The 25,690-nt window shown below is 39.5% G+C and overlaps 1 protein-coding gene across 1 annotated transcript; it reads right to left on the bottom strand.

Annotated features, from left to right (window-relative positions):
• Window positions 1-40: 40 nt before the first annotated feature.
• On the bottom strand, window positions 41-23,932 carry zanl (zonadhesin, like). The gene is given in 60 exon segments (XM_048184080.1): window positions 41-336; window positions 424-473; window positions 588-678; window positions 800-943; window positions 1,149-1,284; window positions 1,405-1,607; window positions 2,119-2,249; window positions 2,486-2,647; window positions 2,800-3,001; window positions 3,134-3,263; window positions 3,383-3,630; window positions 3,724-3,868; window positions 4,467-4,675; window positions 5,379-5,650; window positions 5,839-5,966; window positions 6,161-6,325; window positions 6,502-6,743; window positions 7,159-7,303; window positions 7,462-7,664; window positions 7,935-8,111; window positions 8,728-8,822; window positions 8,952-9,060; window positions 9,151-9,328; window positions 9,429-9,676; window positions 9,866-10,004; window positions 11,851-12,053; window positions 12,468-12,606; window positions 12,608-12,638; window positions 12,747-12,854; window positions 12,953-13,096; window positions 13,338-13,483; window positions 13,820-13,944; window positions 14,167-14,283; window positions 14,650-14,788; window positions 14,895-15,091; window positions 15,228-15,369; window positions 15,463-15,601; window positions 15,701-15,829; window positions 15,917-16,065; window positions 16,176-16,420; window positions 16,650-16,794; window positions 16,886-17,082; window positions 17,399-17,540; window positions 17,699-17,901; window positions 18,285-18,454; window positions 18,563-18,670; window positions 18,769-18,912; window positions 19,155-19,300; window positions 19,637-19,761; window positions 19,983-20,099; window positions 20,618-20,756; window positions 20,863-21,059; window positions 21,196-21,337; window positions 21,431-21,569; window positions 21,669-21,797; window positions 21,885-22,033; window positions 22,144-22,388; window positions 22,615-22,759; window positions 22,851-23,047; window positions 23,129-23,932. Coding segments are annotated over 60 exon segments (9,930 nt in total). The 5' UTR covers window positions 23,898-23,932; the 3' UTR covers window positions 41-259.
• Between the last annotated feature and the right edge of the window lie 1,758 nt (window positions 23,933-25,690).

Raw genomic sequence — 25,690 nt, 5'->3', positions numbered from 1 at the left:
GATAAAACAAATTTCAGAAGAAAATATAATAATTTATTTCATATCAGATGTTCACAGACATTTGATAATTGCACTTGTTCACCCAATCATATCACACCTCACACCGAAAATTACAATAAAAGTTTACAAATAAGTTACTGAAAGGTTGAAAAACTATTAACAGGTTTTGCCTTTACTTCACATATTCCACAAAGACATTTAAAGTGAATAAATATAAACAAAATCTTAACATTTAAGCAAATCAGCATCAAAAAACACTTCAGAACGTTGTTGCCTTCAGCACGCCGTTGTCCTCTCCCTGCTTCTTAATATCATCCAGAGTTTCATAGGGATGTTCTGTGAACAAAAATACTCATATTACAGCTCACATTATACTTCTCATAGTTTTTTGGTGTTTTAGAAATACAATCAGTTATCACATACCTGTTTTGTTCAGTTCAAATTTACTTGAATCATAAGTCATTTTTTTGCAGCTGTGTGAAAAGAGATTAAAAATCATTAATTTGCCTTATAAAAATGAATGAATACTTGACATCATTGCTCAATCAGTGTCTTTGATGTAAGTTTATTCTTTAAATGGGCTTTACCTGCACTTCTTGTAAATGCACACAATTGCAGTGACTATGAGGATGACACCAAGCGGCACAAGGACTCCAATCAAGATAATAGATGTTTTATCTATAAAACGGCAAGCAGGTAAAACCTCTTATTACACTTCACTGGCATACATGGTTTCATTTTTAAGCATGAAAATACACGCTACATTAAGAATGGATATGGCATGTTCACATTCACTTACCCAGGCCTTCCTCAGTGGGGATTTTAAAGAGCTCACAATTTGTGCCCTCAAAACCTTCAGCACAAGTGCAGGTGTACCCAGAACTGTCTGGTTTTTCCACACAGGTACCATCGTTCTGACAGGGCGAGCTCAAACATGGACTCACTGAGAGAGATAGAGGGCAAAAGGAAGTTTAAAATCAGTGCATTACTCTTTTGTAGCATCTGTAACATGATAATGAATCCACATAATACCAATCCAGAATCATTTGTAGACTAAGAATATCAAATATTTTGAGCCAGAATATCTTATGAATAACCAATATTCATTGATAAAATGCTTAAAGAGTAAAGCAATCTCAAAAGCTCACCTTCATAACAGTCGCGTTTGGTCTCATACACAGTGCAGATCTCGTTGTCTCTACAGCTCTTTGTTTGACACACAGCACCACTTGTAGTACACTCACAACTTTGTGAACAATCTTCAGTCACAAATGTCTCCTTGAGCTGTGTAGGGTACAGAGAAACATGATCAGCAAGTGCAATGTCTTGTTTCATCTTTCTTTGCAATTCATTTTACATCATAACCTTTAACCTGTAGTGTTTCTCATGTATCAAAAGCCTTACCAGATAGTAGCGATCTAGGTAAGTGCATCCACACTGGCTGTAAGGCACACAGTCTTGGTCGCTCAGGACAAAGCCAGGGTGGCACTTACATCCCTCCACACACGTTGTTTGCTCGCACTCTGAAGGAGCCGCCAGATCTGCGCAGGACGCCGGGCATGGAGTCATACAGATGGAGTAGTTGCTGTTGGCTCCACATTGCAGACCTGAATGTGATCACAAACACAATCAGAAAAGTACATGCGAAAGAGGTAACATGGATATATCTCAAGTATGTTAAGTAATATATTTTATATATATATATATATATATATATTTATACAAGGTCAAGTTCAGTTACAGTTTTTATATACACTTACGTTCAAAAGTTTGGGGTCAGTAACATTTTTGAATGTTTTGTTCTTTTATGCTCACAAGGGCTGCATTTATTTAACAAAAATACAGTAAAAATGTGAAATATGTTTACAATTTAAAATAACTGTTTTCTATTTTTAGTATATTTCAAAATCTAATTTATTCATGTGATGGCAAAGCTGAATTTTCAGCATCATTACTCCAGCCTTCAGTGTCACATGATCCTTCAGAAATCAGTTGTGCTGCTTATTTTTTTTTGTGGAAAAAAAATCTTACTGATCCCAAACTTTTGGAAAGGAAGTGTGAGCTACAGGCTGGATAAAGTCTGCATCATGTAGATTATTATTTTTTTTTTTTTCATACCACAATTCAACTCTTGTCTCCATAGCCCTAATGTGACACCCTCATCTTGACAAGAGCGAGCGTAGACGGCGTAATTTTCACAACGCAGCTCTTCACTGCCCTGATCAGCGCACAGGTCAAACACACAATCCCTGCAATACACACACACACGGTCATGAAGAACTGTGCATCCAACACCCACAAATCAAACCCGGGTTTATCTCAGTCAAACACAATGCACACAAACATGCTCCTGTTCAGAGTAAGTGCAATACACACCCACTTCACATTACGTTATTCTCTGATTTCAGGAAATGAACTCATACAGTACTTGCTGTTACTAAAATGCACACACCCTCACACACAAACAAATGCACACATTACTCACTCCTGAAAAGGGCCTGGAGCAACCACAGCATGACAGGCAGCGAAAGGACCAGTAGGGTCACTGAGTGCCCCACACTGTTTATTCCCGTTCAGCTCAGCCAGCTGAGCGTTTGTGCAGCCCGTCGTCTCAAACCCTGAATCTGGATCGGCCTCTACTTCACGCCTAATTGTAAAAAAGAAAGCATTTTTAGGAGTAGAATAAATTCAGATGATTCATTTCAGCTTAGTTTATATGGTTAGGTTGAACTTTATGAGAATTTTAATCCCAGCTGATTTATAATGCATAGCATAACAGATAATCGGAGTCTCCCTTACTTGTGCAGGTGCACCATCTTTGGTAGGGATGTGGTACGAAGACTCGCCCCATCTTTGTCCGTTATTCTCCAGCTGTCTCCAAACTCGTTGAGGTTGCGAGTAACTGTGCCATCTGGTTTTGTGTACTCATTACTGGTGCGTCCATCATAGTTACCACACAGACCGAGCACACGAGATCTGTATACACTAGGCAGTCTCACCACTTTAGGTGAGTGGAAGAGAGAGAGAGAGAGAGTGTGTGTTTTCGATTATATACTTCAAAAAAGAAGCAAGCCAGGGTTAAACATTTCTTGATAAATTGTGCTAAAGTTCATTTTGAGTTTGAGTGTTGTACCTCCATGGGAACCGCCATCAAAGCGCACAGAAAGGCCAAAGTCAGTTGTGAGCATAACAAAGCGAGACTTTGTTTTTATGGTAACTCCCTGTACAGGACTGTATGGTAGACCAACTTTCTCGCCATCGACCTGATGGAGGAAAACAAAAGCAGAAGACTTCTATGATGTGGGATTTTACTATCTAGTGTAGTTGAAAGTCTGTTAGATTCAGTTATTAGGACTGACTATATGTCCCATGATTCTCTCACCAGCACTTTCTTCTTCTGTTGCATGCGAACAGTAATGCCGTACACATCCACATAGACCTCGCGCAGGAGGGACACCCGACCGATGCCTCCCTGCCTTTGGTTTTTTCCGCGGACCCTGAAAGGAGTGAGGGAGCTTGGCAGATTGTTTCCTTGGGTTAATACATAGGTATACGCTCCCTGGTAGTGGTGATTGTAATTGTCAAAGGTTCGATAGTGAGGGTCCCCAGCAATATTGCAGTCATCGAATTCTATGAGAAGTAAAAGAAGTTTGAGTTAGTTAATTCCTGAGGTGGACATTAGGACCAATCTGGAAACTGCTTAGAGGGTCCAACATAACTCACTCTCGGGTTTGCAGTAACGGTCTCCACTGCTATCAAGATCACAGATTGAGTTGTCATTGCATTCAAAGGATGTGCAGGACAGCACTGCTCCAAGGCTGCAGCTGCATCTTTGTTCGCAGCGGTCAGTTATCCAAGAATCTCCCACCTGAAATGTATACCAGGCATTACTGTAATATTACGTGACATTTAAAATGAAAGCACTGCCATCTTTACAGCACCTTTTTCTAATACATTCTTTAAGCAACTTGTCTTTGCACATTATACATTTACATAGAAAATGATTTCAATAATGAGATGAATAGAAGAGTTATGAAGAATAGAAAATCTTCATATATACACCACCGTTCAAAAGTTTGGGGTCGGAAAGATTTTTAAGTGTTAGAAATAAGGTTTTTTTTAGTTTCTTAAAAAAGAACAGTAAAACTGTAATTCTGTGAAATAATATTACAATATAAAATAACTATTTCATTTATTTTTATTATCAATGTTGAAAACAGTTGTGCTGCTTAATTTTGTTCATAAAATTTGATGAATAGAACATTCGGAATCAATTGTAACATTATAAAAATGTAAATGTAAATTTTGGTCAAATTAATGTGCAATTGCTGAATAAAAGTATTAATTTCCTTTCAAAATTATTTACTTTTGAACAATAGTGTAGTATCTCAGTATTTCATGCAACCTTTAGTATTAAGGAAAGCTGATTTTTAGTTATTTTCTTGTTAGCTCCAAAGTTTACTCACCTCATGATACTCTCCATTGCTGTCAACACACCCACAACTTGAGAGAGGAACACACTTGCCATCACTTAGCACGAAGCCTGCATTGCATTGACAGCCTTCGACACAGCTATTGGGTGGTAATGGGCAGAATACGGGGAAGAGGTCGGCGCAAGTAGGAGGGCATGGTGCTGTGCACTCAGAATAGTGACTGTTTGGTGGGCATGGGAGAGCTGGAAATGAAAACACACAAAAGGTATGAAGCACTGACTTTAAATGACAATATTTAGGGACTGACATATTTAGGGACAATTTCTTCAAAATGTGCATAAATATTCATTATATGGCCTATCAATGGAGAATCTTATAAATTCTTAAAGGTGCCCTAGAACGTTCTTTCACAAGATGTAATATAAGTCTAAGGTGTCCCTGAATGTGTCTGTGAAGTTTCAGCTCAAAATACCCCATAGATTTTTTTTAATTAATTTTTTTAACTGCCTATTTTGGGGCATCATTAACTATGCACCGATTCAGCGCGCCGCCCCTTTAAATCTCTCGTTCTGTGTAATGCCTTGAACATGGGCTGGCATATGAAAATATTGGGGGCGTACATATTAATGATCCCGACTGTTACATAACAGTCAGTGTTATGTTGAGATTCGCCTGTTCTTCGGAGGTCTTTTAAACAAATGAGATTTATATAAGAAGGAGGAAACAATGGAGTTTGAAACTCAATGTATGTCTTTTCCATGTACTGAACTCTCGTTATTCAACTATGCCAAGGTCAATTAAATTTTTGATTCTAGGGCACCTTTAATTTTATCAGCATCACAGTTCTGCTCTTTAAATCTTTACAATTCAAGCCAAATGATTCCTCCTCCTGTCACCCAGCATAACATTCTCAGCACAGACAGTCCCTCTTTCTCTTTAACTTACGGCAGAATGTGCTGTTCCTCCAGTTGATCGTGATTCCAGCGCTATAACAGGCCTGGGCGTAAGCCTCAACGTTATCGCACAGAGTCGACTGCATGCCATCATATTCGCACATGTCATAAACGCAGTTCCCCAGGAAGGCTTCTGGAGGAATGAGAGAGTGACAGGGCTTGAAGAGATCAGACAGGATCGACGACGCACACTGTGACTTGTAGATTTCTTCCTCATTCTCGTCACAGTTGGGTATGTCTTCAGGTCGTGGATCAGGTTGACAGCTGTGAGTGGAGGAACGAGGGATGGTTGAATACAACAGAATGAAAACAAGTAAAACTCTACAATTCTTTTACCATGATGCCTCAAATATGCATCATACATGGATCTATAATGCTGCTATTTATCTAGGTTTGTTATTTATGAATTATGGAGAGGTGCTTAGAGGAACCAATTAATCAGCATCACTCACCCAGGATCACTGTCTCCTTCTGCTTTCCAGCTGTCACCAAGTTCAATGGAATTTTTAGCTGGTTTGCCATCAGGCATCAAGTTATCATCAGAGGAATCGCCGTTGTAATTACCGCACATTCCACACACCTATCATAGAAATATTAAAGAACAGGAGAAGCAGTGAGTGATATGCGTTACTTCTTGTGGAAATTCATTAATTCAATTCAGATATTCTAACAAAAAGGGAACCGTTTATTAATCAAATATCAGTATCAAAAGAATACATTTAGTACAAATATAAAGTATAGTGACGTTCTAGTTTTGTTTGTATAGTTTCATACCTTGTTGAAATAGTCTCCAGGTACTGTGATCTCAATATGGTGCACTCCATCAAACTTCACAATCAGGCCAAAGTCAGTGTCTAGTATGGTGTTTACTCCACTGGTAAACACCCGTGCCTTGGCTGCAGTGATGTCGTAGGGGGTCTTTATCCTGCGTTCATTCAGCTAGTCAAAACAGATGAGAGTACAGGCCAGAGATTTAGCACAATGATATCACTGAATACATATTGTATAGAATCATAATCATGCAATATTCACAATGTCTAATCAGAAGAAGACATGCAAATGCCACATAGTTAAAACCACTACTCCATCTCTTCCTGTTTCCGTCTCGGACTCACCAGTACTCTTCCGCTCTTGCTGATGGTAATGTTGGCAGTGGGCAGGTAGACGGTCACGGAACGAACATAAGACGCTTCTGGTTGGCCGCGTTCTTCGTTCTTGGCCACAATGGTGAAGGGTGTCACCATGGAGATGTCGCATATGGCCACCAGCGTGTAAGTACAGGTACCCATGTAGGTGTGCATGATCCCATCAAAGGTGTAGTAGTGAGGATCACCAGCAATGTGGCAAATGCCCACTCCTGCAAAGAAGGCCAGTTAGTAAGTGTGTATTATAAAGATGTTAGATAGACAAACAGACAGATTTTACATTTATTCATTCAGCAGATGCTTTACAGACAGAGTAACACTTTGGTATGGGGAACACATATTCACTATTAACTATGACTTTTGCCTCAATAAACTCTTAATTTACTGCTTATTAATAGTTAATAAGGTAGTTTTTGTAGCGTTTAAGTTTAGGTTGGGGTAGGATTTAGGGGTGTAGAATATGGTCATGCAGAATATGCATTAATATGTACTAATAAACAGCCAATATGCAAGCTAATATGTAACTAGTTAAACGTGAGAGCTGTTCCCCATACTAAAGTGTTACCATAGATAGATAGAATAGTATATAACAGTAAGATTAACATGTGGTATTGGTAGAGTATGTACCTGTGTTCACACAGCCCAGCTGACCCTCATTGACCTTACATTCCTGAGCAGGACCACATTGCCATGCCTCGCATGTCACCGTATTGAAAGGTGAACAAACGCAGCGCTCCGTGCAGTCATCTTTTGTAAACCAGCTGTCTCCAACCTGAAAAACACATTGATATGAATTAATCATTTAACTGCACAAAGGAAACTAGAAACAAAAATTAACTGAATTAAACTATACGGTTTTATTTAGATTGTTTAATATCTTTTTGTGATTAAATTGTTTAAAACTTGAAAACAGAAGGAACAGGAACTTACAGGCCTGTAGTTGTTGTCTCTGTCAGTGCAACCACAATCACTGAAGGGCACACACTCGTCTCCACTGAGGACAAAACCAGGGTCACACACACATCCCTCAACACAGGGCTCAGTACAGGTGCCTTCAGATCCAGGGTCCTGACAACTGGCTGGACACGCTGAACCACAAGGCTCATAGTGACTACCAACAGGACATTTAATAGCTGTAAGAAATGAGAACAATGAGAACAAATGAATGAAAATAGTAGGAAAAGGATAGACGAGAAACTGGGAACTATGGGTGGAGAAGGAGAGACAAAAGTACAACTGTTTTAACACAGCCACTTTAGGAGCAATAGAACAAAACAGCACCTATTGATGTCACCCTAATTGAAGGGTGCACACTGCAAAGTCTTAAAAAGGATACCAGGATACATTTAATAGCAGGTTTTAAAGGGCACTTTACAGAATGCCTGTAGGGCTCAAACACTTACGGCAGAAGGTGTTATTTCTCCAGTTAATTGGCACCCCAGCTTGAGCGCACAGGTCAGCATAGCTTTGAATAGCTTGGCACAGTGCCACTGTGGCGCCACCAGTGCCACACTGATCAAACACACAGTTCTCTAAGTAGGGATTAGGCGGCACTACTGCATGACATGGCTTGAAGATTCCTGGGAAAAGAATGATGAAAAGGCTTTAATGGTGCAAGAACAGATGTCACAAGAACAGCCCTATAAAACTGAGAAAATCAATGCAATGAACAGATGTGCTGGAATATAAACCAAAATAGAGCAGAATGAGGACTTTTGTACACTTTACTCTCGATGTTCAGGTCAATGGCAGTGTTATTTATTTTAGTATCATTCAGATACTATTACAGATTTTATTAATTCTTTGAATTAGTTTTTATTTATATATTTTCTAATTTTAGTCAAAGTTTTAGTAATTTTGTAGTGTTTTTTTTTTTTAAATGTCTTTTTTTTTTAATAAAATAGTTTTTTTCCCAATTTTTTATTTTATTTCAGTTAATGTTTATTTTATATAAAGCTCCATTTTTTTCTAAGGTTTTAATTTTGGTTAACTATAATAACCCTGACATAAGCCAATATTAAAAATAATATTAATAATAAAAATAATAGTGAATAATAAACAAATAAAATAAAACACCTATAAGAACTAGAACAATCAGTACATAAATGTTTAACTGTGATAAAGCCTTTTAAATCTTTTATGTATTTGATCAGTGACCTCATCATCAAAGTGTTTTAAAATGTATGTGTGTCCCACCATTTTCGTCGCTGATCATGCCACAGCTAGTAGGTTTCTGAGCTTCACTCTGGATCTTGTCATCACATTCAATGTCTCCTCCACCATGAGTACAACTGGAGAGATAGCAAAGGCATGAATGATAAAAATAGCATTATATATATATATATATATATATATATATATATATCAAAAAAATCTTACTATTATTGATGCAGTGCATGGTCAAATATGCTTTTACTTACTCTGGTCTGTCATCGGGCACCTGCCAGCTCTCTCCAAGCTCATTGGTGCTGTCTGTTGGCTTTCCATCTGACTTGATGTTATCATCATTAAGATTACCATTATAGTTTCCTGTAATATATTATTATTATTTAAATGAATCATATAACACTATTAATATTTGGTTAGTAGCAGTGGAATAATTGAATTAGCAGTCTTTACCACAGAGTCCACATAACAGTCCGCTGTAGGAGGAAGGCAGGGTGACATCTGCATGATGATTTCCATCAAAACGGACACGCAATCCGAAGTCTGTCTCAAGCACCACAAATTTGCCACTTAGGAAGATCTTAATACCATTTGGAAGTGTGACCGGCACAGTGACCTGAACTCCATTCACCTGCAGGATGTACAAATAAGGTAAGCTTACGAATGCACCACAGTCCTGATCTCCTCTAATCTGATATTTAGGTCTCACAAATCTTAGAAATATCCCTCACCTGTACTTTGCGACCCTTGCCCAAAATGACTGTTGTGTCGTGGACATTGATGATAACAGATCTTACATAAGACACTTTCTTATTATTGTCTCTGTGCTCATTCTGTGTCTCCACAGAAAAGTATGGCAAGCCGGAGGTCTCATTACATGGCTTAGTGAGAGTGTAGGAGCAGGCACCCATGAAGTGATGTGTTTTGCCATCAAAGGAGGTATAATGAGGATCACCAGAAACAGAGCAAATGCCTGTACCTAAAAGAGACAAAAAAAATGGAGAGATAAAAAAGATTAGTTCCATGCGTCAACAGGTTTGTGCAGAACTGCATGTGTGTATGAGATAAGATGTGTAAACAAATATACCAGTGGTATATTTGTAGTACCAGTACAAATATACCATATGCTAAAAACTGTACTAAGTGTAAACCAGTATAAATTTGTTACCAAGTGGTTTGCAGATATAGTCTCCATCTAGTTGGCAGCTCTCAGTAGGAAGACAGCTGGTGTTGTAACACTGAATAGTTCCTCCACCCTCACAAGTACACTTCTGCGTACAGCCCTCCAGATACCAGCTCTCATTTACCTAAACATGGCCACATAGATAGGAATGTGTTAGAAAAGAACATCAAGCACATTTCTTGAATATAAACATGAATATCTTATATTAATTAAAAAAATCTGCACAATGTTTTAAGCAAGCCTACAGACTATATAAACACTAATAAAATTGATTTTGATTCATCCCAGTGACCCAATTAATTTGATCAGTTCATCAGAAAGGTTCATTTAGCCTACTGATTCGTTCAGTGACTCTGTTACGCCAGTAGTAGCGACAAGTGTCTTACTGGCTGCATCTGAAAGCTTAGGCAACTGACTTGTTGCCTCGCTGCCCTATTGGGGAATAGGTGTGTTCGACTTGAAGCGCCACTGCACAGACCATTCGGTATATAACATCAAAATACCACGAGAGCGATTAGACAGCAGACGGCTCCGTTTGTGATAACTTGGTGAACATTTAGTTACTACTATACTAATTTCTTGTAGAAATGACATCAAAAGAGGAAAAAGCATACATTTACACACAAACTGACCACCAACCGCAACTCTTTATGTATTCTGTATTATATATGTATTTTTAGCTCAACTGTCACAAAATGGAATGCACAAGATTGTGGGATATCATAGGATACATATATGCTGCCTTCAAAATCGATCAGTTAAAGTTGTCTCAGTAGACAGGATGTGACATGATTCTTAGATTGTTTGATTGCATGATTATTACTCATGTCGTTCCACATCCATAAGACCTTCGTTCATCTTCGGAACACAAATTAAGATATTTTTGATAAAATCCGATGGCTCAGTGAGGCCTCCATTGCCAGCAAGATAATTAACACTTTCAGATGCCCAGAAAGCTACTAAAGACATATTTAAAACAGTTCATGAGACTGCAGTAGTTCAACATTAATGTTGTGAAGCGACAAGAATACTTTTTGTGCGCCAAAAAAACAAAATAACGTCTTTATTCAACAATATCCAGTGACGGGCGAATTCAAAACACTGCTTCATGAAGTTTCGAAGCTTTACGAATCTTTTGTTTCGAATTAGTGGTTCGGAGTGTGTATCAAACTGGCAAAGTCACGCCCCCCAGTGGTGAACCGTTGAAATTTCGAAACACTTATGATGTAACGAAGCCTTGTTTACTGAAAAAGTGTGATTTTGCCAGTTTGATACACGCAAAAAAGATTTGTCATACAAAAAAGATGTCACTTTTCTCGTCGCTTCATAACATTAAGGTTGAACAACTTCAGTCTCATGAACTGTTTTAAATATGTCTTTAATAACTGTTAGCTTTCTGGGCATCTGAAAGTGTTAATTATCTTGCTGGCAATGGAGGCCTCACTGAGCCAATGTATTTTATTGAAAATATCTTACTTTGTGTTCTGAAGAGAAACGAAGGTCTTACGGGTGTGGAACAACATGAGGGTGAATAATAAATGACAGAATTTTCATTTTTGGGTGAACTAACCCTTTCATCTTGCGGATGTAGCCGTTGTGTTGTGTAAAGACTCATTGAATCATTTACTCAACCGATTCGTTAAAACATCCAGTCGACTAAATATTTGGTTATCCTTCATTACAATTTCTCCGAAATCTCTGAATATATTTTAATTCTAATTCTAATGTCTAACTATCTATTTTGAATTCAATTTTTATTTAAATTGAGACCTCATTAACAGAGAAATAAATTAATAACATCATGGATGAACATGGAACATTTTTAGATTTTTAATTTACTTGTCATGATTGCAGTGGTTTTGTGGATGTTTTGATCCAAATTTTGACAATTTTTACTCCAGTGCATCTTATTTTCCTAATCTCATCCATGTCTCCAGAACCCCACAGGTCAGTCCTGGTTTTAAACTCACTGGGTGGTAGGAGCCTGAGGTGTCCACACAGCCGCAGTCTTTAACAGGAACACACTTGTTGTCACTGAGGATGAAGCCAGCGTCGCACTCACAGCCCTCGACACACTTCTCACTGCAGCCCGGTGGTCCATTGATACCCAGACATGTCTCCGGACAGGAGCTCACACATATGGAGTAATGGCTATTTGGAGGACATTCCAGAGCTGTAGAAAAATTAGGAAAAACATTAACTGATGGTGAAAATACGGTTAAAGTGAGGATGCAGTGTGGAGTATGTAGTTTCTCAGTCCCATGTGTCCATCCCTCTGTGACAGCATTCCTGTCTCCACCACTCTGGCCATTAAAGGCATAAAAGCCTCATAAATAATAAAAACAATCAGGCTAAAGTTAACGTAAGTGTTCAACTCTAGCTGTCTTATTCCAACCTTCTGAACTGCATTTACTTAAATAATTTATTTTGTGCATTAGAGAGAGAGAGCTGAAAGCTGGCTTCACTGGGAAAATGAAATGTTATTCTTACATGGATGTAGGTTGCTAAATATTGCTGCTTTATTATATTCTCAAACCATTCCACACTTTCATGCAATATGAACAATCTTCATGAGAGTATGACTCACGGCAGAAGTCTGGCTCCCTCCACTGATGGACAGGTGCACCTGCACTCAGGCAAGCATCGGTGTAAGCTTGAAGCTGGTCACAAAGAACCTGCTGCAGCCCTTGATAACGGCACATATCAAACACACAGCTCTGGAAGAAAGGCAACGGGATCCACCACATTTATACAGTCCCTGTGAGGAGCAAATGTAAGAGAAAGTGTACAAAGGTTAAGCACTAAAAGTCTTTCAACATTGTTCATTAGCAGCATTTAGAAATTTCAGAGTTTGGTAAGTCCTAACCTAAAAGGTCCATTTGTGTCAGTTATTCTCCCACAGTTCTCTGGGTTTGACACCACACCCTCCAGCACAGGATCGCAGGGTGGTTGAGGTCCAGGGTCAGGCTTGCACCTGAAAACACAACATCATTATTGAACATATGAAGTCGAACTAATCCTCAAAACATTGTGCTGCCTGTGCAGTTGATAAAAGGAAGAAAAGGTACTGACGTTGCGTCCTCATCCTCATCGGTTTGCCAGCTGTCTCCAAACTGACTTGAACTGTCGACTTGGGAGCCATCTGGCTTAGTGAAATCATTATTAGGGTTTCCATCGTAGTCCCCACACAGGCCACACATCTGGTCATAGTAGGAACTGATAAAATGAGTGAGAGAGGAACAAAGAGAGAGATTAATGAGATATTAATGTAAAGCTGTTCGTTTCTGTAGAGATGCTTTTTGATTTTTTTCTTTTGCATGATTTACTCAAGTCCTATAACCCTTGAGAATCATGGTGGGTCTTAGTGTTTCCTGACAAATACTTCAGCTCAGAGTGATATAATGTACTGTATATATATATATATATTCCAATGAGGCTGTTTTCAGAGTTTCAGTACCTGGGAACAGAGATCTTGGCGTAATGGTTGCCATCCCACTGCACCTTCAGGCCGAATGGAGTTGTGAGGATTACATATTGGCCAGCAAGAGACAGAGAGATGAGCGGAGATGGGAAGTGGGGGAGGGACACCCTGAGTCCATTTACCTGGATGTGTGAAAAAGAGAGAAACAATAGAGATGGACTGAAGATTAATGTTAGCTCTGACTAGAAGAACGGTGAGAGATTTTTTTCTTTTCCTTAAAAAGAAAGATTATTCTTGGAAAACTGAAAAATGGACAGAGATGTTGTGACTATGAACAGATTAGGAACAACTGAAAGAAAAGATTTAAGATAAGAGGAGTGACTCAAAACTATTGTCTTCATTTACTTAATGCCATAAAACCTATTTTAGCTGTTGACTTAAAATCTCAATTGTTTATCTGAAGATTATAGAATGATTTCAATGGCGGTTTAATGATGGCAGCTGCAGTGGATACTGACCAGAGTTCTCTTGTTTTTCATCATTGTCACAGTGACACCATCAACAGTCACGTACAGTTTCCTCAGGTAAGAAACACCAGAAACTCCTCTTTCTTCATTCTTTCCCTCTATGGAGAACCAGGGGCCTGCAGACCCAGGAGAGAGGAAAGTAAAGTTATTTTAAAGCTGTACACCTATATTCTTATTTAAACCCTTTTTTGTTAATTTTGGGAATGTCTAATGTACATTGAATCAATATTAAGATTGTCAGGATGTTTTGTTACTCCATAACACCTACTGACGACCCAAGCATTCTAATGTCACTGCTGATTGAGGATAGTTTTAACATGGTTTTGTCCATTGCTTACCAGTGTTGTTTTTACAGGTGCGGGCCAGAGTGTAGGTGCAAGTGCCCATGAAGCTGTAGTATTTGCCATCAAAGGTGTTATAATGAGGGTCACCAGAGATAATACAGTCTTGAGATCCTGGGGGATTGTGAAAAGAGAATGATTAAGTATATTTAAAGACATCAAATATTGAGCGCTAAAGATTGTGTAAAAGTGCAATAGTATATTGTCAGACTCAATATGTAAACAACAAAAAGTTTGTGATGTTATAACCTGTTTGCATGCAATATAACATCATATGACCATATCCAACTCTAGCCAAATATACTTGATGCAATGCATAATCAAATATTAAGGATGAACATTTTTTTTTAAGTCAGACATTTATTTAAAAAAAAAAGCAAAAAACAAATTATTGCTTTAGCCTGACTGAAATTAGACGGATGGATGGATAAAAAGTGAACGGAAAAGCACTTACTGAGATTACTTAACTATGGTACTCACCTTCTGGGTAACATCCAATTACGCCATCCTGTACTCCACATTGTTCCATTGGTGGACAGTCAGTGGCATTACAGGTAACAGATGGGGGGTTACACTTACACAGTTGCTCACAGTCCTTGGTGTAGAACTCTTCACCTGGCTAAATCCATGCAGAGAAGAAACATGTTAGTTTGATGAAAAATACTATTTGATTGACTATAACAAACTATTGCTATCCTAAATGATACCACATCCAGTTGCCTCACCTGATAATAATTTCCATTATGGCTGCAGCCACATGTGTCTTCTTTCACACACTGGCCAGCACTGAGGATGTATCCAGGGTCACAAACACATCCTTCAGAACAAGGCCCAGTGCACTGGTTTGGTGGAAATGAGTTACAGGAAGGTTGGCAAATTGGGGCACACGATTCAAAGTGACTGTTGGGTGGGCATTTCAGAGCTGGAGAGGAAGAATGTGTGTTATTGCTAATAATAAACTTCACTCTATCTCACAATATTAGAAATAGGATAAGCCATTGATGTCAGTAGGTTTTGTGAGAGTTTATGGTTGAGGAATATATATTTTTCAGACATACGACAGAAGGTGCTGTTTCTCCAGGGTCCAATTGTGACGCCACGGTCCTGACATTCATTGACGTACGACTCTATTGCTTCACACAATGCAGAATGAGCTCCATCCAGTTCACACACATCAAACAAACAGTCTTTGAAGAAACCCTATAAACACAGGGTTAATATGTGTAAGTATTTGTTATATGGTTAAAATGATAAATTAAAGCATTTCAAATGAACTGATTTGATTTCACTCACATTGGGGTTGACTTTTGGATGGCAAGCAGCAAATGGGCCATTGGTTTCCAATATTATACCACAGTAAGCAGGTCCTTCATACAAATCCTGCTCAGCATCTGTACATCCTGGGGTTGGGTCGACATCTGGCTTGTTACAACTGAAGGACAGAATCATAGTTAAGACACCTATGATATGAACTAACGATTAACATTAAGTCTTTTAGCAGTAACAGTATGTGAATTGCATATTGCCTTACTCAGGGTCTGTGTTCCAGCTGTGGCCAAAGTCATTGGGGCTTTGGACCAGTTCACCAGTCGGGGTCTTGAAGTCATCCTTAGAGTCTCCGTTGTAGTCGCCACACAGTCCACAAAGTTTGTCCTCATAGCTGTAAAATGATCACAAGCATGTAGAAACATTTAAAAGTGAATCAAGTTATTATAGTTACTAAGACTTTTATAAGAACCATACTCACTCCTTGATAACTTTAATGTCCATAAAGTGGTTTCCATCGTAACGTACAGTCACTCCAAAGCTCAAGGCCACAGTGTAGTGCTTGCCAGACATAAAAATGTCCACACCACTGACAGGACTCAGAGGAATGTTCACATTGGTTCCATTGACCTGAGAAAAGTCAGAAAACATAACTGTCCATTTGAATGCCCCTCTAAATAATATGTATACAGTATATGTACATTAGCAATAATACTGAAAATAATTTTCTTTTCTCTTACCTGCACAGTTCCTCCTTTGAGAATGGACACTATCACTCCCAGCGCATGGACATGAACTGCTTTTACATAGCTGATATGAGGATTGTTGTAGCGATTCTCATTGTCTGTGTATACAGCGAAGTAAGGCACATCTGTGCTGTTACAAGGTTCAGACATCAGGTAAGAACAGTTTCCCATGAAGTCGTAGCGCCGGTTATCAAAGGTGGTGTAATGGGGGTCACCAGAAGCAACACAGGTAGAGGTTCCTGTGAGTGAAAAATATCTTGATGTCAAAGTTACAAATTTTAACAAAAATGTTTAGAGTAGAAGATTATATAAAATGTATTTGGAAGCATATTGGCTATGAAACATGAGCTATCACAAGTAATTTAGCATGTCGTTTAAGGGTATTCATAGTTCACCTACCACTGATCACTTGTCAGTTACAGTAATTGTAGTTTAAGGGAAGATTGTTGTTGTTGTTTTGTACAATACCTTTAGGGTAGCAGCCGTGCACTCCACCAACCTCCCGACATTCTTCTGTCACAGGGTCACAGGTGTTGTCCACACAGTCGAAAGTGTAGTTGCCAGCACAGCGACACAACTTGGAACAGCCGTTTCCAAATATGATCTCACCAGGCTGAGTGTAAATAAAGACCAAGTTTAGAGCAAAGGCTTAGGTCACAGAACTAGATAAAAATGCAGCCTCACATCAACCACAACTCTTGTACCTCAAAGTAATTGTTTTCCTCATCCAGGCACCCACACTGCTCAATAGGAACACAGCGCCGGCCACGGAAAACAAATCCTGGTTTACAGAAGCAGCCGCTGATGCAAGAACCAGAGCAGTTGGTGGAGGGTTCTGCACAGGTAGGAATACAGGCTGGGCCACAATCAATGTATTCAGAGTCTGCAGGGCAGATCACTCCTGGAAGACATGAAGAGTTGTTTAGTTATACAAATGCTGTAATTTCTTGATAGAGCAGGAGCAGGTACTCATGAAGAGATGTACTTTATTATCAAATGAGGCAAAGAGGGTCAACAGAGACAGAACAAATTCTTATATCTAAATAGAAAGATACAAATGAAACTAGAAAAAATAGTTCCAGATCTGTCAGGAGTGTCGACTGGTTTGTGTATAACTGGATTTGTGTATATTTATGGTATGATAATATGTGTAAACAAATGTACCAGTACATGTACTCAAAACTTTGTTATGTATAAACCAGTACTATAACTGTTACCACTTGGTTTGCAGATATAGTCTCCATCTTCTAGTTGGCAACTCTCATTAGGAAGACAGCTGGAGCTGGAACACTGAATAATTCCTCCACCCTCACAAGTACACTTCTGCTTACAGCCCTCCAGATACCAGCTCTCATTTACCTAAACATGGCCACATTAATAGGAATGCGTGTCATTTTTGCAGTGGTTGCGTGAATGTTGATATCATGTTTTGACAATTTTTACATCAGTGGATCCCATTTTCCTAATCTCATCCATGTCCCCAGAACCCCACGGGTCAGTCCTGGTTTTAAACTCACTGGGTGGTAGGAGCCTGAGGTGTCCACACAGCCGCAGTCTTTAACAGGAACACACTTGTTGTCACTGAGGATGAAGCCAGCGTCGCACTCACAGCCCTCGACACACTTCTCACTGCAGCCCGGTGGTCCATTGATACCCAGACATGTCTCCGGACAGGAGCTCACACATATGGAGTAATGGCTATTTGGAGGACATTCCAGAGCTGTAGAAAAATTAGGAAAAAAATTAACTGATGGTGAAAATACGGTTAAAGTGAGGATGCAGTGTGAATTATGAAGTTTCCCAGGCCCATGTCCCCATCCCTCTGTGACGGCATTCCTGTCATAAAAGCCTCATAAATAATAAAAACAATAAGGCTAAAGTTAAAGTAATTAACCGACTCTAGCTGTCTAATTCCAACCTCCTGAACTCCATTTCAATAATTTATGTTCTGGATTAGAGAAAGCTTAAAGCAAGCTTGTCACTGGGAATGTGAAATGTAATTCTTACATGGATGTAGGTTGCCAATTTTACTGCTTTATTATATGTTTAAAACATTATACACTTTGTGCGATGTGAAACAATCTACATGAGAGTATGACTCACGGCAGAAGTCTGGCTCCCTCCACTGATGGACAGGTGCACCTGCACTCAGGCAAGCATCGGTGTAAGCTTGAAGCTGGTCACAAAGAACCTGCTGCAGCCCTTGATAACGGCACATATCAAACACACAGCTCTGGAAGAAAGGCAACGGGTCCACCACATTTATACAGTCCCTGTGAGGAGCAAATGTAAGAGAAAGTGTACAAAGGTTAAGCACTAAAAGTCTTTCAACATTGTTCATTAGCAGCATTTAGAAATTTCAGAGTTTGGTAAGTCCAAACCTAAAAGGTCCATTTGTGTCAGTTATTCTCCCACAGTTCTCTGGGTTTGACACCACACCCTCCAGCACAGGATCGCAGGGTGGTTGAGGTCCAGGGTCAGGCTTGCACCTAAAAACACAACATCATTATTGAACATATGAAGTCGAACTAATCCTCAAAACATTGTGCTGCCTGTGCAGTTGATAAAAGGAAGAAAAGGTACTGACGTTGCGTCCTCATCCTCATCGGTTTGCCAGCTGTCTCCAAACTGACTTGAACTGTCGACTTGCGAGCCATCTGGCTTAGTGAAATCATTATTAGGGTTTCCATCGTAGTCCCCACACAGGCCACACATCTGGTCATAGTAGGAACTGATAAAATGAGTGAGAGAGGAACAAAGAGAGAGATTAATGAGAGATTAATGTAAAGCTGTTAGTTTCTGTAGAGATGCTTTTTTATTTTTTTTATTTTGCAGGATTGACTCAAGTCCTATAACCCTTAAGAATCACAGTGGGTCTTAGTGTTTCCTGACAAATACTTCAGCTCAGAGTGATATACTGTACTGTATATATATATATATATTCCAATGAGGCTGTTTTCAGAGTTTCAGTACCTGGGAACAGAGATTTTGACGTAATGGTTGCCGTCCCACTGCACCTTCAGCCCGAACGGAGTTGTGAGGATTACATATTGGCCAGCAAGAGACAGAGAGATGAGCGGAGATGGGAAGTGGGGGAGGGACACCCTGAGTCCATTTACCTGGATGTGTGAAAAAGAGAGAAACAATAGAGATGGACTGAAGATTAATGTTAGCTCTGACTAGAAGAACGGTGAGAGATTTTTTTCTTTTCCTTAAAAAGAAAGATTATTCTTGGAAAACTAAAAAATGGACAGAGATGTTGTGACTATGAACAAATTAGGAACAACTGAAAGAAAAGAGTTAAGATAAGAGGAGTGACTCAAAACTATTGTCTTCATTTACTTAATGCCATAAAACCTATTTTAGCTGTTGACTTAAAATCTCAATTGTTTATCTGAAGATTATAGAATGATTTCAATGGCGGTTTAATGATGGCAGCTGCAGTGGATACTGACCAGAGTTATCTTGTTTTTCATCATTGTCACAGTGACACCATCAACAGTCACGTACAGTTTCCTCAGGTAAGAAACACCAGAAACTCCTCTTTCTTCATTCTTTCCCTCTATGGAGAACCAGGGGCCTGCAGACCCAGGAGAGAGGAAAGTAAAGTTATTTTAAAGCTGTACACCTATATTCTTATTTAAACCCTTTTTTGTTAATTTTGGGAATGTCTAATGTACATTGAATCAATATTAAGATTGTCAGGATGTTTTGTTACTCCATAACACCTACTGACGACCCAAGCATTCTAATGTCACTGCTGATTGAGGATAGTTTTAACATGGTTTGTCCATTGCTTACCAGTGTTGTTTTTACAGGTGCGGGCCAGAGTGTAGGTGCAAGTGCCCATGAAGCTGTAGTATTTGCCATCAAAGGTGTTATAATGAGGGTCACCAGAGATAATACAGTCTTGAGATCCTGGGGGATTGTGAAAAGAGAATAAGTATATTAAAAGACATCAAATAATGAGCGCTAAAGATTGCGTAAAAGTACAATAGTATATTGTCAAACTCAATTTGTAAACAATGAAATGTTTGTGATTTTATAACCTGTATGCATGTAATACAACATCATATGACCATATCCATCTCTAGCCAAATATACTTGATGCAATGCATAATCAAATATTGAGGATCAATCACAAATAACATCTGTCTTTCAGATTCAGCGCACAAAGACAAGGCCAGTTGTTGTCTTATTAATGCATATACATGCTGGACAAAGCCAAGCTATAATTACATCTACTGTTAGCTCAACATTGTACAACTGAACTAGTATGATTTTAAGTCAGACATTTATTTAAAAAAACAAAAACAAAAACAAATTATTGCTTTAGCCTGACTGAAATTAGATGGATGGGTGGATGGATGGATGGATGGATGGATAAAAAGTGATTGGAAACGCACTTACTGAGATTACTTAACTATGGTACTCACCTTCTGGGTAACATCCAATTACGCCATCCTGTACTCCACATTGTTCCATTGGTGGACAGTCAGTGGCATTACAGGTAACAGATGGGGGGTTACACTTACACAGTTGCTCACAGTCCTTGGTGTAGAACTCTTCACCTGGCTAAATCCATGCAGTGAAGAAACATGTTAGTTTGACGAAAAATAATATTTGATTGACTATAACAAACTATTGCTGTCCTAAATGATACCACATCCAGTTGCCTCACCTGATAATAATTTCCATTATGGCTGCAGCCACATGTATCTTCTTTCACACACTGGCCAGCACTGAGGATGTATCCAGGGTCACAAACACATCCTTCAGAACAAGGCCCAGTGCACTGGTTTGGTGGAAATGGGTTACAGGAAGGTTGGCAAATTGGGGCGCATGATTCAAAGTGACTGTTGGGTGGGCATTTCAGAGCTGGAGAGGAAGAATGTGTGTTAGTGCTGATCATAAACTACACTCTATCTCACATTATGAGAAATAGGACAAGCCATTGATGTCAGCAGGTTTTGTGAGAGTTTATGGTTGAGGAATATGTATTTTTCAGACATACGACAGAAGGTGCTGTTTCTCCAGGGTCCAATTGTGACGCCACGGTCCTGACATTCATTGACGTACGACTCTATTGCTTCACACAATGCAGAATGAGCTCCATCCAGTTCACACACATCAAACAAACAGGCTTGGAAGAAACCCTATAAACACAGGGTTAATATGTGTAAGTATTTGTTATATGGTTAAAATGATACACTAAAGCATTTCAAATGAACTGATTTGATTTCACTCACATTGGGGTTGACTTTTGGATGGCAAGCAGCAAATGGGCCATTGGTTTCCAATATTATACCACAGTAAGCAGGTCCTTCATACAAATCCTGCTCAGCATCTGTACATCCTGGGGTTGGGTCGACATCTGGCTTGTTACAACTGAAGGGCAAAATCAAAGTTAAGACACCTATGATATGAACTAACGATTAACATTAAGTCTTTTAGCAGTAACAGTATGTGAATTGCATATTGCCTTACTCAGGGTCTGTGTTCCAGCTGTGGCCAAAGTCACTGGGGCTTTGGACCAGTTCACCAGTCGGGGTCTTGAAGTCATCCTTAGAGTCTCCGTTGTAGTCGCCACACAGTCCACAAAGTTTGTCCTCATAGCTGTAAAATGATCACAAGCATGTAGAAACATTTAAAAGTGAATCAAGTTATTATAGTTACTAAGACTTTTATAAGAACCATACTCACTCCTTGATAACTTTAATGTCCATAAAGTGGTTTCCATCGTAACGTACAGTCACTCCAAAGCTCAAGGCCACAGTGTAGTGCTTGCCAGACATAAAAATGTCCACACCACTGACAGGACTCAGAGGAATGTTCACATTGGTTCCATTGACCTGAGAAAAGTCAGAAAAAATAACTGTCCATTTGAATGCCCCACTAAATAAGATGCATACAGTATATGTACATTAGCAATAATATTGAAAATAATTTTCTTTTCTCTTACCTGCACAGTTCCTCCTTTGAGAATGGACACTATCACTCCCAGCGCATGGACATGAACTGCTTTTACATAGCTGATATGAGGATTGTTGTAGCGATTCTCATTGTCTGTGTATACAGCGAAGTAAGGCACATCTGTGCTGTTACAAGGTTCAGACATCAGGTAAGAACAGTTTCCCATGAAGTCGTAGCGCCGGTTATCAAAGGTGGTGTAATGGGGGTCACCAGAAGCAACACAGGTAGAGGTTCCTGTGAGTGAAAAATATCTTGATGTCAAAGTTACCATTTTAACAAAAATATTTAGAGTAGAAGATTATACGAAATGTGTTTGGAAGCATATTGGCTATGAAACATGAGCTATCACAAATATAAGCATGTCGTTTAAGGGTATTCATAGTTCACCTACCACTGATCACTTGTCAGTTACAGTAATTGTAGTTTAAGGGAAGATTGTTGTTGTTGTTTTGTACAATACCTTTAGGGTAGCAGCCGTGCACTCCACCAACCTCCCGACATTCTTCTGTCACAGGGTCACAGGTGTTGTCCACACAGTCGAAAGTGTAGTTGCCAGCACAGCGACACAACTTGGTACAGCCATTTCCAAATATGATCTCACCAGGCTGAGTGTAAATACAGATCAAGTTTAGAGCAAAGGCTTAGGTCACAGAACTAGATAAAAATGCAGCCTCACATCAACCACAACTCTTGTACCTCAAAGTAATTGTTTTCCTCATCCAGGCACCCACACTGCTCAATAGGAACACAGCGCCGGCCACGGAAAACAAATCCTGGTTTACAGAAGCAGCCGCTGATGCAAGAACCAGAGCAGTTGGTGGAGGGTTCTGCACAGGTAGGAATACAGGCTGGGCCACAATCAATGTATTCAGAGTCTGGAGGGCAGATCACTCCTGGAAGACATGAAGAGTTGTTTATATAAATGTTGGAAACGTTTCTTAATAGACTTTTATAGGGAAAATAGTTTAAATTACCTGGTGGTGTTGGTTTTGGAGTAGTTGGCTTAGGTGTTGTTGGTTTAGGAGTTGATGGACCCGGTGTTGTAGGTTTAGGTGTAGTGGGTTTAGGAGTTGATGGACCCGGTGTTGTTGGTTTAGGTGTAGTGGGTTGTGGTGTAGATGGTTTAGGAGTTGATGGACCTGGTGTTGTAGGTTTAGGTGTAGTGGGTTTAGGAGTTGATGGACCTGGTGTTGTAGGTTTAGGTGTAGTGGGTTTAGGAGTTGATGGACCCGGTGTTGTTGGTTTAGGTGTAGTGGGTTTAGGAGTTGATGGACCCGGTGTTGTTGGTTTAGGTGTAGTGGGTTTAGGAGTTGATGGACCCGGTGTTGTTGGTTTAGGTGTAGTGGGTTTAGGAGTTGATGGACCCGGTGTTGTTGGTTTAGGTGTAGTGGGTTTAGGAGTTGATGGACCCGGTGTTGTTGGTTTAGGTGTAGTGGGTTTAGGAGTTGATGGACCCGGTGTTGTAGGTTTAGGTGTAGTGGGTTGTGGTGTAGATGGTTTAGGAGTTGATGGACCCGGTGTTGTAGGTTTAGGTGTAGTGGGTAGTGGTGGGGATGGTGTTGTTGGAGTTGCTAAAATCAAGCAAGAAAACAATCGATAGACTGGTGCTTTCTCATTCAATTTTTTTATTATGCGACAACCGCTACGTATAGCCTTAAAATGACTATTGTTATTGACACCTACCTGTACAAGTGGTAATGCAGACACTATCAATTGCAATATCTGTTTTGTCGGTTTCACCATAAACACCAACAATTACAAACTGAAATAAAAAATGTACAGTGTAAACACATGCACCTTTGGCAACATTTATAATGAATACAAATTAATTTTTAACTCAAATGGGTCTCATCGTTCTTTAAAAAGAATATAAAGATGCTCTGTTACAAATTCCTAAATGAGAGAATAAAACTGACCTGCACTGTACCAGCTGAGCCGATGTAGCGAACACTTGCGGGCTTCCAGCCCTGACCTTGATTCCCTTTGAGGCTGAAAATAGGGGCTCCAAGTGCCCCACCTAAAACAAAAATAATAATAAATAAATCTAAGCTAAAATACATTTTTCAGAAACCATTGATCAAGTTTTTGAAAGTTGATAAATTGCTTTCATATGTGCATATGATCCTCATGATACTGTAATACCATAGCTGTCCTTTGATTTTAAAACTGTTTAAATAAACTCTTAATCTTCACCCTTACCAGTGGTGACTGCATGGACATTAAGTTCCATGTTGGCAGCACTGCCATACATGTAGTAATGAAAGTCCAGCTGCAGGCAACCAGAGGCTGAGGTAGAGGGACTCCAGAGCTGAGCAGATTCTCCTTCAACGCTATAGACGGAGTCCATTAACAGGTATGACCCCACTGCATTGGAAAGAAACAGTTTGAGAAAATAGGGAATGTTGAGAGGGCAGAAAGAAGTCCTTAACATCATTGTTGTAAAAGCCAGAGCGGAACGTTGGACTCACGTCCTGGTTTAGAGAAATCATCATCAGGGCCAGTGCCTGGTGTATCTGTCTGTCCAATCCAATGCTCCCAACCAAAGATATTTTCATTTGATACCTCATTCATCCAGCCACAATATTCACCATCATCAAAATCACACCCAGCTATACAGACTGAATAAAAATAAACAAATAAATAAAATTGTATTATTATTGTAATATGAAATGTGTTTCTTTGTAATATGCAACAAGGGAATAAAGTACCAGCACAGGCTCCCTCGCTGATGACAATGTTATCCAGGGCAGTGTCACATGATGAAGAGAGTCCACGCATTGCTTGAAACACAATCTAGAAGAGAAACATTACATTAAAGCAGACTGAAAGGGAATTTTCTGTCATGCTGTGGGAGTCATTCTGTCATTTAGAGCTTTTAGCAGTGTTCTCTATCCTCTGTCTAACTTTTTTATAACTGATGATGAAAATAAAGTCAATATAGATTAGACATACTGTAAGCCTTGTAGTTATAAACACAGTGACCACACTGAAATTTAACAGCTAAAGTCTTCTACAGAGGCCATGATACTTTGGCAGTTTTTAAGGCAATGTGGTCAAGTATGGCAGGATAGCACCCATGTGTATTTCATTTTAAAATGCACGCTAGAGCCTTAGAATAATTTCTAAAGCCTTACATGTACACGTGAATTAGCACTCTTTTGCTGTTTTTAACCAACCCACCTGAGTCTGCCCGGCTGGTATGGGCACTGTGACAGAAGCTCCAAGCCATGACGGGCTCTGTATCCCAATTTTTTGCCACAGTTGTTCCTCAGAGCCGGAATGTTTGGCCAATACAGTCAGAGTGTTACTGCTGTCACTGCCATACATGTAGTAGTAGAACTGTACACAGATCACCGCAGGTCCATTACTAATAACTGGGCTGAGGAGGCGTACTTTCTGTCCATTTACACTGTTGTCAGCCTCATGATATATGTAATAGCCAGCTAAGGGGGAAAGAGTTACATTTAACAATGAATGAGAGGAAGGAACGGTAATAAAAATGCTTTACCATTTCACAGGTTACCTGACAAAACATT

This window comes from Megalobrama amblycephala, linkage group LG3, assembly GCF_018812025.1.
Source record: "Megalobrama amblycephala isolate DHTTF-2021 linkage group LG3, ASM1881202v1, whole genome shotgun sequence".
Taxonomy (NCBI): domain Eukaryota; kingdom Metazoa; phylum Chordata; class Actinopteri; order Cypriniformes; family Xenocyprididae; genus Megalobrama; species Megalobrama amblycephala.
This window is presented reverse-complemented; position numbering and strand designations above follow the sequence as displayed.